Here is a 14,733-nt window from a genome sequence, read left to right as displayed (position 1 = left end):
CTATCCCCGTTTGATATCTGTTCTCCACATCTTGGGCTCCTTGTTGGGTGGGACCAGCCTGAAGGCTCAGCTGTCAGAGTTGTGGGCTCTGGAGGAGCCTGAGACTCAGGCAAGTAAGTGAAGTTTTTTGGAAACGTTTCCTAAATTGTGGGGACTCGATTGAAATGCTAATTGTAGTTTTGTGCTCCATTGCCTTCAGACCACCCTGGTATTGCTAATCCCAGAAAGAAAAGGAGAAGCCAGAGGTGGCACAGTTGTGGACTATAGATGCTAGGAGCCTCAGACTCCTCCAAATACTCGGTGTGGCTCATTCTGTGGGGGCCAGGGTGAGGATGCATATCTCTGGCCTCTGGGGGACCATGGACTCATCATGCCTATCTGAGCACCATCCCTGTCTGGGTCTTTCTCAGCATTTTACAGCACATTCTTTGCAACTGGCCTGGCTGTCCCTCAGCTTGTGGAGGTAGCCACAGCCATTCCCTCTGGCTTCGATGCTGTCCTGCTTGAATCTTGGCTTAAAATGTTCTCAGGCCCTTGGTGATCCAGAAGAGGTGAGATTGGAAGGGAACTGGGGTTGACTGAGATCCAGATCCTAGGGGAGAGGCTTTTTCCAGAATAACTCTGAATTTTATAGATGGGGAATCAAGACTCAGAGAGGCCTGGAAACTTGCCCAGAGTCACTGTGAATGGCAGGCCCAGGGGAGGAAACTGTGTCTTACTATAAAGCTTCTCCCATGGGTGAGGCCATCTGAGTGTGCAAGTGTGCCACATGACCAAGCTCCTATTTCTCTTGGCACCGAGACCCCTGCCCTAGGAAATTTGACATCAGAATACACCTAGAACTTGGCTTTTGTGCAAAATGATTTATTTGTGCTTGGCTCCTGTCCAGTTCAAGTAATTATTTTTTCTTACAAAGTCATCCTCTTTGCTGGGATCACCTCTGTGCTGGGTGGTTAGTCACAGGTTCTTGCGTCTGGTTTTTGTTTTCAATACAGCTACCCCCAAATATTTGCAGCTGGGATGTTATCTGGTGTATTCACCACGGGAATCATGACCCCTGGAGAACGGATCAAGTGCTTGTTACAGGTAAGGATGTGATCTTGGATGGGGGGATGTGATCTGGAGGGGAGGTGGCCAGCTTTCTCCATTCAGTATACAATTTTGTGTGGATGTTTATGTCCTTTCACCCTTCATAAAGGCTTCAGGTCAGGTGTGCAAAACACTTTCAAGTTTTTCAGGAACAGGGAAGCAATCGTAGTAGAGTCAAGAACCAGGACAGTATAACAAACCAACCAAAATGTCACAGCTGTGACGTGTCAGCCCAGACTGATCCACCCTTATTAGTAGCTACTTCAGGAACTTCGAAAGGTGAGTCATGTCTCATCAGAGATGGAAGGGACACTGCTCCTGTCCAACATCTTATGTCTCTACCAATTGCCCAAATGTGCAGTGCCCTTAGAGTGCCTGGCTTGTTTTCAGGCTGAGAATGTGAACTGGCTGCTCGCCTTACCACACAGGCCTCCTTTGTTGATTGATTGATTGATTGATTGATTTTTTTTTTTTTTTTAATTTTTGCTGAAGAATATTTGTCCTGAGCTAACATCTGTGGCCAGTCTTCCTCTATTTTGTATGTGGGTCACAGCCACTGCGTGGCCACTGAAGAACGGTGTAGGTCTGCCCCTGGGAACTGAACCCGTGCTGCCAAAGCGGAGCACCCCAAACTTAACCGCTAGGCCACCGGGCAGGCCCCAGGCCTCCTTTTAAAAAAGAAACGTTATTGCTTTTTTCTTCTAATTGCTGAAGTAACTTACAAATTCTTGCTAGAAAATTTTGATAATACAGAGAAGCACAAAGAAAAAATATATTTATTACTTATGATACCACCCCAGTGAGGTAACTGATGTTATGCTTTGTTTCTGAATTCTTCTAGTCTTTTTGGTAAATGTGTATATTAAGAAATGTTATCTTTTGAAATAAAATTGGGATCACATATTATAATAGTTTTTTATAACCAACTTTTTTCCCTTGATATATCATAATATTTTTCTCTGTCATTATTTTTCTGAAACATAATTTTCTGCATCTTATTTCATTACATGGCTGTCATTTACCCAATAATCCCTTATCTGGGGGCATGGCAAATTATACGTCATAGGGAAGATCTTTGTAAATAAGCTTTTGCATATGTACCTGATTATTTTCTTAGGATAAATGTCTAGACTTGGAATTAGTATGTTTAAAGGGATATACTTTTTAAGGTTTTTAACACATATTACCAAATGGCCCTCCTATAAAGGCCTGTCACTTTCTATTCCTTTCAATAATACACAAGAGCCCCACTTCCCAGCAGACTCTGCAGCATCTAATTTACAGTCTCTGCCAGTCTGATGGGTAAAAAAACTACATTGTTTTAATTTTTCATGCTTTTATTTTTTATTTATTTATTTAAAAAAATTTTTTTTTGTGAGGAAGATCAGCCCTGAGGTAACATCTGATGCCAATCCTCCTCTTTTTTTTTTTTTTCCGAGGAAGACTGGCCCTGAGCTACCATCCGTGCCCATCTTCCTCTACTTTATGTGGGATGCCGCCACAGCATGGCTCGACAAGCAGTGCGACGGTGCGCGCCCGCGATCTGAACCGGCGAACCCATCCCGGGCCGCCGCAGCGGAGCACGCGCACTTAACCTCTTGCGCCACCGGGCCGGCCCATTCATGCTTTTAATTGTTGGTGAGGTTAATTATTTTGATGAATATTAGTTGCTTGTATTTTTCCTTTGCGAAATGCCTGTTTGTGTTCTTTGCTTTTTTTTTAATTGATTTATAAAAGCTTTGGACATGTTAAGCTTATTACTTACTTATCATATGTGGCAAGTCTTTCTCATGGTTTGCATTTGTCATTTAATTTTGTGTATTTTTTTATTAAACTTTTAATTTTGAGATAATTAGGGGTTCACATGCGGTTGTGAGAAATAATACAAAGGAAAAAAAATAAAGAAAGAACACAGATGGGCCGCCCGTGGCTTGGCGGTTAAGTGTGCGCGCTCCGCTGCTGGCGGCCCGGGTCCCAATCCCAGGCGCACGCCGACGCACCGCTTCTCCGGCCACGATGAGGCCGCGTCCCACATACAGCAACTAGAATGCTGTGCAACTATGACATACAACTATCTACTGGGGCTTTGGGGCAAAAAAAAATAAAATTAAATTAAAATTAAAAAAAAAGAAATAACACAGAGAGATCCCTTGTACCCTTTACCCAGTTTTCTCACAGTGGTAACATCTTGTAAAACTATAGTACAATGTCACAACCAGGATATTGACATTGATACAGTCAAAATACAGAACATTTCGGTCATGCCAAGGATTCCTCCTGTAGCCTTTTACAGCCACATTCACTTCCCTTTCTCCCCTCTGGGTCATTAATTATCCAAGCAAACACTAATCTGTACTCCATTTCTATAATTTTGAAACTTCAAGAATGTTATATAAATGGAATCCTACAGTATGTAAACTTTTCAGATTGGCTTTTTAAACTCAACATAATTTTCTGGGGATTCATTTAGATTATTGCATGTATGAATAGTGCATTCCTTTTTAGTAGTCCGCAGTGTGGATGTACCACAATATGTTTAACTTTTCATCCATTGAAAGACATCGGGGTTGTTTCCAGTTTTTGGCTGTTATGAATAAAGATACTATAAACATTCATGCACAGATATTTTTCTGAGAAAATAAGTCTTCATTTCTCTGGGATAAATGCCCAGGAGTACAATTGCTGAGTCATATGATAGTTGCCTGTTTAGTTTTTAAAGAAACTGCCAAAATGTTTTTTAGAGTAGCTATACCATTTTACATTCCCACCAGCAATGTATGAATGATTCAGTTTCTCTGTATCCTTATCAACATTTGGTGTTGTCACTATTTTTAATTTTAGCCATTCTGATAGGTATGTAATGATATCTCGTTTTAACTTGTATTTCCCTAATAGCTGAAGATGTTGAACTTTTTTTCATGTGCTTATTTGCTATCTGTATATCCTGTCTGGTGAAATGTCTGTTCATGTCTTTTGCCTATTTTCTAATAGGATTATTTGTTTTTTTACTGTTGAATTTTGAGAGTTTTTTATTCTAGATACTAGTGCTTTGTCAGATATGTGGTTTGAAAATATTTTCTACCAGTCTATAGTTATTTTTTCATCCTCTTAACAGAATCTTTTGCACAAACACTGTTAGTTTTGATGAAGTCCAGTTTATTAATTTTTCTTTTAGGGATTGGGCCTTCAGTGTTTAGGGCGTTGGGTCTAAGAACTCTTTACCTAGCCCAACATCCTGAAGATTTTTTTCCTATTTTTTTCTAAAAGTTTTACTGTATTTATAGTTTTATGTTTTATATTTAAGTATGTGACCCCATTTTGAGTTAATTTTTGTATAATGTATGAGAATTAGGTCAGAGTTCTTTTTTTTTCTTTCGCCTATGGATGTCTAATTGCACCAGTACCATTTGTTGAAAAGACTTATCTTTCTTCCACTGAATTGTGTTTGCACTTTTGTTAGAAATCAGTTGGGCATATTTGTGTGGGTCTATTTCTGGGTTCTCTGTTTTTTTCCATTTATCTATATGTCTATCCCTCTACTAACGCTACACAATCTTGGTTAGTATAGCCATATACTAAGTCTTGAAATTGAGTAGACTGATCCCTCCCACTTTATTCTTTTTAAAAAAATGTTCTAGCTATTCTAATTCCTTTGTATTTCCATGTAAATTTTAGGATAATTTAGAAAATGAGATAAATCTTGCTAAGATTTTTTTCTTTTTTTGCTGAGGAAGATTTGCCCTGAGCTAACATATGTTGCCAATCTTCCTCTTTTTTTTTTTTTTTTTGCTTACAGAAGATTAGCTCTGAGCTAACATCTGTGCCAATTTCCCCTACTTGATATGTGGGTCACCGCCACAGCATGGCTAACGAGTGGTGTATGTCCATGCCTGGGATCTGAACCCGTGAACCCCAGGCCCTGAAGCAGAGCATGCCGAACTTAACCACTATGCCACAGGGCCAGCCTCCCCTTGCTGAGATATTGATAGGAATTATGTTAAACCTATAGGTCAATTTGGGCAGAATTGACACTTACTATTTTGAGTCTTCCAATCCATGGATATAGTATGTTTCTCCATTTATTTAGAACTTTAATTTCTTTCATCATCATTGTATAGTTTTCAGCATTAAGCCTTGTCCATGTTTTCTTTATTTACACTTAAGTGCTTCTCTCTTTGACCTTGTAAAATGGCATTGTGAATGATATTGTAATTTTAACTTTGTCTACATGTTCACTGATAGTTTATAGAAATACAGTTGATTTTTGTATGGTAAACTTGCATCCTCTCACCTTCCTGGACTTCCTTATTAATTCTAGGATTTTTTTTTTTTTTTTTTAAGATTCCTTGGGATTTCCTACATAGACAATCATGTAATTTGCAAATAGGGTCAGTTTTATTTCTTCATTTCTGATCTGTTTGCCTTTTTTTTTTTTTTTTTTTTGGTGAGGAAGATCAGCCCTGAGCTAACATCCATGCCAATCCTCCTCTTTTTGCTGGGGAAGACTGGCCCTGGGCTAATATCCATGCCCATCTTTCTCCACTTTATATGGGACGCCACCACAGCATGGCTTGACAAGCGGTGCCTCAATGTGCGCCCGGGATCCAAACCCAGGCCGCCAGCAGTGGAGCGCGTGCACTTAACTGCTAGGCCACGAGGCCAACCCCTCTATTTGCCTTTTATTTCCTTATTTCACTGGCTAGAACTTCCAGTACTATGTCGAATAAGAGTAGTGAGAGTGGACATTTTGCCTTGTTCCCAATCTTATGCGAAAGTATTCACCATTTCACTGTTAAATATAATGTTAAATGTAGGGTTTTTTGTAGATTTTTTTTTTTTTTTGTGAGGAAGATCAGCCCTGAGCTAACATCCATGCCAATCCTTCTTTTTTTTTTTTAAACTTTTTTTTTTGTGAGGAAGATCAGCCCTGAGCTAACATCCATGCCAATCCTCCTCTTTTTTTTTTTTTTTTTAAACTTTTTTTTTTGTGAGGAAGATCAGCCCTGAGCTAACATCTGCCAATCCTCTTCTTTTTGCTGAGGAAGACTGGCCCTGGGCTAACATCCGTGCCCATCTTCCTCCACTTTATGTGGGACGCCGCCACAGCATGGCCTGACAAGCAGCGCATCGATGCACGCCAGGGATCCGAACCAGGGAACCCTGGGCTGCCGCAGCTGAGGGCGCGCACTTAAACCACTTGCGCCACCAGGCCAGCCCCCCAATCCTCCTCTTTTTGCTGAGGAAGACTGGCCCTGAGCTAACGTCCATGCCCATCTTCCTCCACTTTATGTGGGACGCTGCCACAGCGTGGCCTGACAAGCAGTGCGTTGGTGCACACCTGGGATCCGAACCCTGGGCCGCCAGCAGTGGAGCGCATGCACTTAACCACTACGCCACGGGGCCGGCCCATGTAGATGCTCTTTATCAAGTTAAGGAAGTTACCTTCTGTTCCTCTTTTTTTTTTGGTGAGGGAGATTGGCCCTGAGCTAACATCTGTGCCAGTCCTCCTCTATTTTATATGTGGGACACCGCCACAGCATGGCTTGATGAGCAGTGTGTAGGTCCATACCCAGGATCCGAACCTGCAAACCCTGGGCCGCTGAAGCAGAGTGTGCGAACCTAACCACTACACCACCAGGCCGGCCCCTGTTCCCCCTTTTTCTGGAAGTTTTATTGTGAATGGGTATTGACTTTTGTCAAATACTTTTTCTGCATTGATTGATATATGATCATGTGAATTTAACTTTTTAATATGGTGGATTACATTGATTGATTTTTGAACGTTGAACTAAGCTTGCATTGCTGCAACAAACCCCCCAACTTGGTCATGGTGTATAATACTTTTTATATATTGCTGAATTCTATTTGCTTATATTTTGTTAAGGATTTTTGCATCTATGGTCATGAGAGATATTAGTCTGTCTTTTTTTTTTTTTCTGTACTGTCTTTGATTTTGATATCAGGATAATACTAGCTCCATAAAATGAATCGGCAAGTGTTCCCTCCTCCCTGTTTTCAGAGACAGATTGTGTAGAATTGGTGTTAATTCTTCTTTAAATGTTTGGTAGAATTTTACGGTGAAACCATCTAGGCTTGGAGATTTTTTGGGAGGAGTTTTAAAATTATGAATTCAATTTTCTTAATAGTCACAGGGCTATTCAAATTGCTTATTTCATATTGGGAAAATTCTGGTAGTTTGTGTTTTTGTTTTTTGATCTAAGTTGTCTGATTTGTGTGTCTAGAGTGTTTGTAGTATTTCCTTGTTATCCTTTTGATGTCTGCAGGGTCTGTGGTAATATCTTCTGTTTTGTTCCTGGTATTAGTAATTTGTAACTTTTTTTTTTCTCTGTCAGCCTCACCAGAGGTTTATCAACTTTATTGATCTTTTCAAAAAAATAGCTCTTTGTTTCATTGATTTTCTCTATTGTTTTTCTGTTTTCAATTTCATTGGTTTTTGCTTGTGTTTTTATTATTTCCTTCCTTTTTTTTTTTTTTTTTGGTGAGGAAGGTCAGCCCTGAGCTAACATCCGTGTTAATCCTCCTCTTTTTTTTGCTGAGGAAGACCAGCTCTGAGCTAACATCTATTGCCAATCCTCCTCCTTTTTTTTCCCCAAAGCCCCAGTAGATAGTTGTATGTCATAGTTGCATATCCTTCTAGTTGCTGTATGTGGGACGCGGCCTCAGCATGGCTGGAGAAGCGGTGGCGTCAGTGCATGCCCAGGATCCGAACCCGAGCCGCCAGTAGCGGAGCACGTGCACTTAACCACTAAGCCATGGGGCCAGCCCCTATTTCCTTCCGTTTTTGCGTGCTTTGGGTTTAGTTTTCTTTTCTTTTTTTTTATTTTATTTTATTATTATTATTTTTTAATTTATTTATTTTTCCCCCCAAAGCCCCAGTAGATAGTTGTATGTCATAGTTGCACATCCTTCTAATTGCTGTATGTGGGACTCGGCCTCAGCATGGCCGGAGAAGTGGTGCGTCAGTGCGCGCCCGGGATCCGAACCCGGTCTGCCAGCAACAGAGTGCGCACACCTAACTGCTAAGCCACAGGGCCGGCCCGAGTTTTCTTTTCTTTTGAGGTGAGAGCTTAGATTATTGATTTGAGGCTTTTCCTATTCTAATGTATGCAGTCAGTGCTATAAAGCTTCCTCTCAGCACTGCTTTAGCTGTACCCCATGAACTTCAACGTTTTATATTTTCATTTTCAGTCAGTTCAGGGTGTTTTCCAACTTCCTTTTTGACCCATGAATTATTTAGAAGAATGTTGTTTAGTTTCCAGGTGTTGGAGATTATTAATTTCTAGTTTGATTTTATTGTGATCAAAGAACATAACTCTGATTTAAATGAGAACATGATTTAAATTCTTTTAAATTTCTTGAGGTTTGTTTTGTGGCCCTGGATATGGTCTGTCTTGGTCTGTTTTCCAGGCGCACTTGAAAAGAATGTGTATTCTTCTGTTGTTTGGTAGAGTGTTCTATGAATGTTGATTAGATCCTGTTGGTTGATGGTATTGTTGAGTTCTTCTCTATCCTTGCTGATTTTCTGTCTAGTTCTACCAATTGTTGATAGAGGGATTTGAAATCTCCAACTGTAATTGTGGGTCTGTCTGTTTCTCCTTTCAGTTCTATCAGTTGTGCTTCACATAGTTTGCAGCTTTTTTGTTTCATGCATACACGTTAGGATTGCTATATCTTCTTGGTGGATTGGCCCTTTTATCACTATATGTAATGTCTTTTATATTATCATTATATAATATACCATATTTTTGCTTACTGTGTTCTTTCTTCTTTCTTGATGTTTCAGGGCTCCTTCTTTTATTGTTTCCTTTCTGTTTAGAGAACTTCTTTTAGCCATTCTTTTGGGATAGATCAGTTGGTGACAAATTCTCTTAGTTTTCCTTCATCTAAGAATGCCTGATTTCCCCTTTATTCCTGAAGAATATTTTCTCTGGACATAGGATTCTGGGTGGACAGTTCTTTTCTTTCAGCACCTGAAAGATCCTATGCTACTTCCTTTTACCCTCCCTGGTTTCTGCTATCATTCTAATTGTTTTTGTCCTGTAGGTAAAATGGCATTTTTCTCTGGCTGCTCTTAAGGTTTTTTTCTTTGTCTTTAGTTTTCAGAAGTTCATTTGTGATGTGCCTTTGCATGGATTTATTTGGGTTTATTCTGTTTAATGTTCATTCAGCTTCTTGAATCTATATGTTTATGTTTTGCCAAATATGGGAAGTTTTCAGCAATTTTTTCTTTGAGTACCTTTTCAGTCCCTCCCTCTTTTCTCCTCTCCTTCTGGGACTCCTAGGACACAAATATTAGATTTTTTGTTATAGTCCAACAGGTCCTCGAGGTTCTGTTCAATTCATTTCAGTCTGTTTTCTTTCAGTTGTTCAGATTGGATATTTTCCATTTTTCTATATTCTAGTTCACTGATTTTTTTTCTCTATTCCCTCTATTCTTCTGTTGAGTAAGCCATCCACTGGGCTTTTTATTTCAGTTATATTTTTCAATTCTAAAATTTCCGTTTGATTCTTTCTTACACCTTCTAAGACATAGAAGAGACTTTTTATATTTCTGTGCTGAGACTTTCTTTGCTGTGGCTTTCTATTTTATCATCTGTTTCAAGCATATTTATAATTGCTCATTAAAGGATTTTTACCATGGCTTCTGTAAAAATCTTTGTCAGATGATTCTGACATCTCTGTCATCTTGGTGTTGGCATCTCTTGCTTGTCTTTTTTCTTTCAGTTTGAGATCTTCCTGGTTTGGGGTGTGATGAGTGATTTTCAATGGAAACCTGGATATTTGTGTATTATGTGGAGACTCTGGATCTTATTTAAACTTTCTGTTTTAGCTGGCTTTCTCTGACACCACTCCAGCAGGGAAGGGAGGGAGGCTCCCTTGTTACTGCCAGGTGGAGGTAGAAGTCTAGGTTCCTCACTCAGTCTCTGTTGACACCTGAGGATGGGGCACTTCTTTTTACCGCTGGGTGGGTGTGGGAGTTCCAGTGTTTCCAGTGACACCACAGGATAGGTGGGCACTGGTTACTGGCTATCAGAGATGAAAGTCCTACTTCCCTACTTGGCCTTTTCTTTTTTTTTTTTTTTTTTTTTGTGAGGAGATCAGCCCTGTGCTAACATCCGCCAATCCTCCTCTTTTTTTGCTGAGAAAGACGGCCCTGGGCTAACATCTGTGCCCATCTTCCTCCACTTTATATGGGACGCCGCCACAGCATGGCCTGCCAAGCAGTGCGTCGGTGCGCGCCCGGGATCTGAACCAGCGAACCCCGGGCCGCCGCAGCGGAGCGCGTGCACTTAACCGCTTGCGCCACCGGGCCGGCCCCCCTACTTGGCCTTTTCTGACTCTACCCTGGCAGCATGTTGGGTGTGTCATTACAGCCCTGCAAGGGTAGGAGTCTAGGCTCTCCACTGGGTCTTTACTGGCATGGATGGGGCTGAGGCCACAGTTTTTTCTATGGTGTTTAGCTAGAGTAGAGTGTTTATCGTCTAAAAGTTTTCTATCTTTCTAGGCTGTCCCTTTCCTGGTCCTTTGCTTAGAGATTGTGGACTTTTGTTGGGGCTTCTTTTTGTCTGTGCCTGTTGTCATTCCTGGATTGCCACCATCTTCAGCTCCAAGTCTGAGATGTATCAAAAAGAAAATCCAAGGAACTCACCACATGTCATTCTTCAACACCCAAGATCCCTAGCCAATCTGTCTTCTTCTCTCCAAACTTTCAGAGTCTTCTTATGTTTGTTTTAAAAATAACATCTAAGGTTTTTGTTGTACTTAGCAGGAGGAATAGGGAAAAGTACTTCTGGAAGCAGAAGTCTGTATAGTGATTTTGACTAAGGAGATGTTCGTTTTCAGTAGCCTTGACCATCAATCTTTTCGCTCATGGCTTCTTCCTTCTCTTTTATGACTGAAGGTCTTTTCTGCTCCTAGATGAGACATTCTCTAGCCATACTCTTCTCTCAGACTCCTCCGTTCTGCTGGGTGACTACTTTGTATCTCTCCTCTCAAATCCCCACCGTCTCAGTAGATGACCTGGCTTCCCAGTTCATTGAGAAAAACCACCAGAAGAGGACTTCACTAGATGCCCTCTGCCGCCTCCACCCACCCACCAGCACCTGCTGCTACAGCCATGGCTGCCCAGCTTATTTCCACCAAGGATGGCCCATACTTCTGCTTGACCTCCCCCCCCAATTGTGTACCCATCCACAGACCTCACTTCAACAGTTCTTCTCTCTCTCTCCTTCAACATCAGTTTTTGCTCTTCACTGGATTGTTCTCATCAGCAATAAAAGCATAAACATGCTTATATTTTTCACCTTAAAAATACAAACTTCTCTTGGGGCTGGCCTGGTGGTGTAGTGGTTAAGTTCACCCCTTCTGCTTCTTCGGTGGCCTGGGGTTTGCAGGTTCTGATCCCGGGCGTCGACCTACGCACTGCTTATCAAGCCATGCTGTGGTGGCATCCCATATAAAGTAGAGGAAGATGGGCACAGATGTTAGCCGAGGGCCAATCTTCCTCAGCAAAAAGAGGAGGATTGGCAACAGATGTTAGCTCAGGGCTAATCTTCCTCACAAAAACAAAAAACAAAAAACACTTCTTTCTATTCTACTTCCCACATCAATTTCTATGCTTCATATCTTTGCTCCCCTTTACATCAAATCTCTTTGAAAAAGGTTTTTCTTTTTGTTTTTGTCTTCTACTCACTGTTTCTAGTTCATCTTCTCTAATTGTTAAATCCACTTCAGTCTGGCTCTTGCCTCACAACTCCAACATAAGTACTTTTGTCAAGGTTACCAGTGATGACCTTTACACTAAGTCCAGTGTTCAGTTATTGGTCCTCATCTTTCTTGATCCATCAATAGAATTTGACTCAGCTGATCCTCTCCTCTTCCTTGAAGAACTCTCTTCACTTGGCTTCTCTCCTGATTTACCTCCTACCTACTTGGCTGCTTATTCTCTGTCTCCTTTAGTGATTAATCATCATCTTCTCAATCTTTTAATATTCATGTGTACAGGGCTCAGTCCTATTACACTCATTTCCTTGATGATTTCCTTGTCTCATCACTTTTAGACACCATTTATATGCTGATGATTCTCCAATTTATGTCTCCAACTCAGACTTTTCCTGAATGCCAGACTAGTTTATCCAGCATTTCCATTTGGCTGCTAATAGGCACCTCAAAGTCACTGAGTGCAAAATTGAACTCCTGGTCTTCCCCAATACCTGCTCCACCCACAACCTTCTGCAACTCAGTTGGTGGCAGCACCATCCTTCTAGTTGTTCAGCCCTTAAACCCAGGAGTCCTCTTAGATTTCTCTCTTTCTTTCACTGTACCTGTTCCATCTGTTGAACAGTTAAGCTAGCTTTCAATGTATCCCAAATTCATCCCTTCTCAGTCACCTCCATTACAGCCACATTGCTCCAAGTCATCTTCATCACTGGCCTGGATGACTGTGAGGGCCTCCTTACTTGTTTCCCTGCTGACAGTCTATACTGTACATAACAATGAGAGGATTCTGTTAATATGTCAATCCCATGGTCAATCTTCAGTGGCCCTCTAGATCACTGTGAGTCAGCTCCAACGTCTTCTAGTTTCCTGGGATTCCATGCTGTTTCTCAGACCCACCAGGTTCACGTGTGTCTGGATCATTGGGGGAAGTTATATAAAAAAAAACCCATTGATACTCTATTGACATTGTCTTAAATTTATTATTTTTAGAAAAGTTATGTCTTTCCGATTGAGAACTTTTCCCAACCAGAATTATGACTTTCTCTTTATTCACCTCTTGTTTTGTGTCCCTTGGAGATGTTTTGGAGTTTTATTTATGCATATCCTATTGCTTGATGCACATATATTTTATTGCTTTTTTCTTTTTTTTGAGGAAGATTGGCCATGCGCTAACATCTGTTGCCAATCTTCCTCTTTTTTCTTTTTTCTCCCCAAAGCCCCAGTACATAGTTGTGTATCATAGTTGTAGAGTTGTAGCTTTTCTATATGGGACGCCGCCTCAGGGTGGCTTGAGGAGCGGTCACTAGGTCCCCGCCCAGGATCTGAACTGGTGAATCCTGGGCCGCCAAAGCAGAATGCACGAATCCAACCTCTTCACCGGGGCGGCCCCTTTTATTGCTATTTTGAATGAGATTCTTTTACATTATTTTTCAACTGGTTATTGCTGGTACATAAGAAAATTATTGGACTTATATATTTTGTAAATGTTTCTCCTTGGAACTCTTAAAGCTGAATTCTCTTTCCAGCTTTAATTACTCTTTGCTTGATGCCCCTGTGTGTTCTGATTCCTCTTGGCTCTCTACTTGCTGTAGCTTCTGCATGGGACTATCTTTCTTTCAAATCTTTTCTGAGATTACCCCTGTCTGCCCTCAGGCTCTTGGCTCTTAGGCCCTAGAGCCCTGAGGCTGGGATGGGGGCCTCTCCTTGGCCCTTCCCTGGCTCTGCACAGGACCTCTATCAAGGCACTTAGAGCTCTGAATGCAATTTCCTGTTTGCCTTTTCTTAATCAAGCTTCTGATCAGTTAGGGGTTGGAATGGAGTTGGTGCTCAGTGGATATTTTTTGAAAGAATAAGTGAATGACTGAAGTATTTGTCTTCTCCTTTCTAGACCTTCCAACTAGCTTTATTGGGAATGCTCTTGTATTTGGGAGATTTACTCAACTTATTTTTCAGCTCTTCTGTTGATTTTTTTTCTAGTCAGTGTGTGTGTATTATTCATCTAGCAACTTCCACTAATATTGCATGTTCCAAATACTTAACCAATTTGACGGTGAAGTCTTCCATTGGTCTAATGCATAATGACCACTTCCACACTCCGTTTGTAATCTTCAGTAACCTACTGAGGCTGTTGACTTTCATGTTACTATTGCTGACTTGATGATTCTCCCCTCCCTCTCAGATTCAGGCTTCCTCAGGGGAAACCAAGTACACTGGTGCCTTGGACTGTGCAAAGAAGGTGTACCAGGAGTCTGGGATTCGAGGCATCTATAAGGGGACTGTGCTCACCCTCATGCGAGGTAACCTTTGAGATCACCTCCACCTGAGGTCCCCTTGGTTGGGGGTGGTGCTCTCCTGAGGTGGATCTGCTATGGAGAGTCTTGCCTGGATCGCCAGATTAGCCTTGGCATCATACATGCACAGCTCTGACAAGGCTGGCAGTGTGTGTCCTGGTTTCAGGCAGTCTCACTTCTAGCCAGTGTGGACACAAATGAGGATGGGGGACTTCGATCCTTCTAGGAGGCTTGCCTTCAGGGGTGGAAATCATGACAGTGGCACTTGGAATAGAGTGGCAAGTAGATAGAAATCATGGCTGAAGGGATGAGTGGGAAGAAAGAGTGACTTAGGAACAGTGGGGTTCTCCCTGGTTTTGAGAGGCATGTCCTGCTGGGGTGGCAGTAGGAGAGGCAGAGACAGCCCCACTCTTGTCCTGAAATGGCAGCTTGGAGGAAGGCCAGATGCTAGCTTGTTTATAACTGTTTGGAGTGGGCATATCAGTAGGGACCACTCAGAGGGAACTTTGAAGATGAGTGATGTCATGTACTCACTCATACCAGTCCTTGACTCAGAGTAGCATCTGATTGCTGCAAAGTGATCATTGCAAATAGGAAGTGCTGCTGAGGAACT

General features: G+C 41.5%; 1 protein-coding gene across 3 annotated transcripts in view; it reads left to right on the top strand.

Annotated features, from left to right (window-relative positions):
* The window catches only part of SLC25A20 (solute carrier family 25 member 20), a 37,055-nt gene that overhangs the window by 13,174 nt on the left and 9,148 nt on the right, over positions 1-14,733 (top strand). For all 3 annotated transcript variants that reach the window (XM_087430959.1, XM_087430960.1, XM_004419668.2), the window contains exons 4-5: positions 996-1,086; positions 14,009-14,126. In XM_087430959.1, the coding sequence (XP_087287085.1) occupies positions 996-1,086; positions 14,009-14,126 (209 nt within the window). The remainder of the gene's footprint in view (positions 1-995; positions 1,087-14,008; positions 14,127-14,733) is intronic.

This window comes from Ceratotherium simum, chromosome 5 (assembly GCF_057802395.1).
Source record: "Ceratotherium simum simum isolate JZ-2026a chromosome 5, ASM5780239v1, whole genome shotgun sequence".
Lineage (NCBI taxonomy): Eukaryota > Metazoa > Chordata > Mammalia > Perissodactyla > Rhinocerotidae > Ceratotherium > Ceratotherium simum.
Note: the sequence above shows the minus strand (reverse complement) of the source record. Positions and strands in the feature narration are given on the sequence as shown.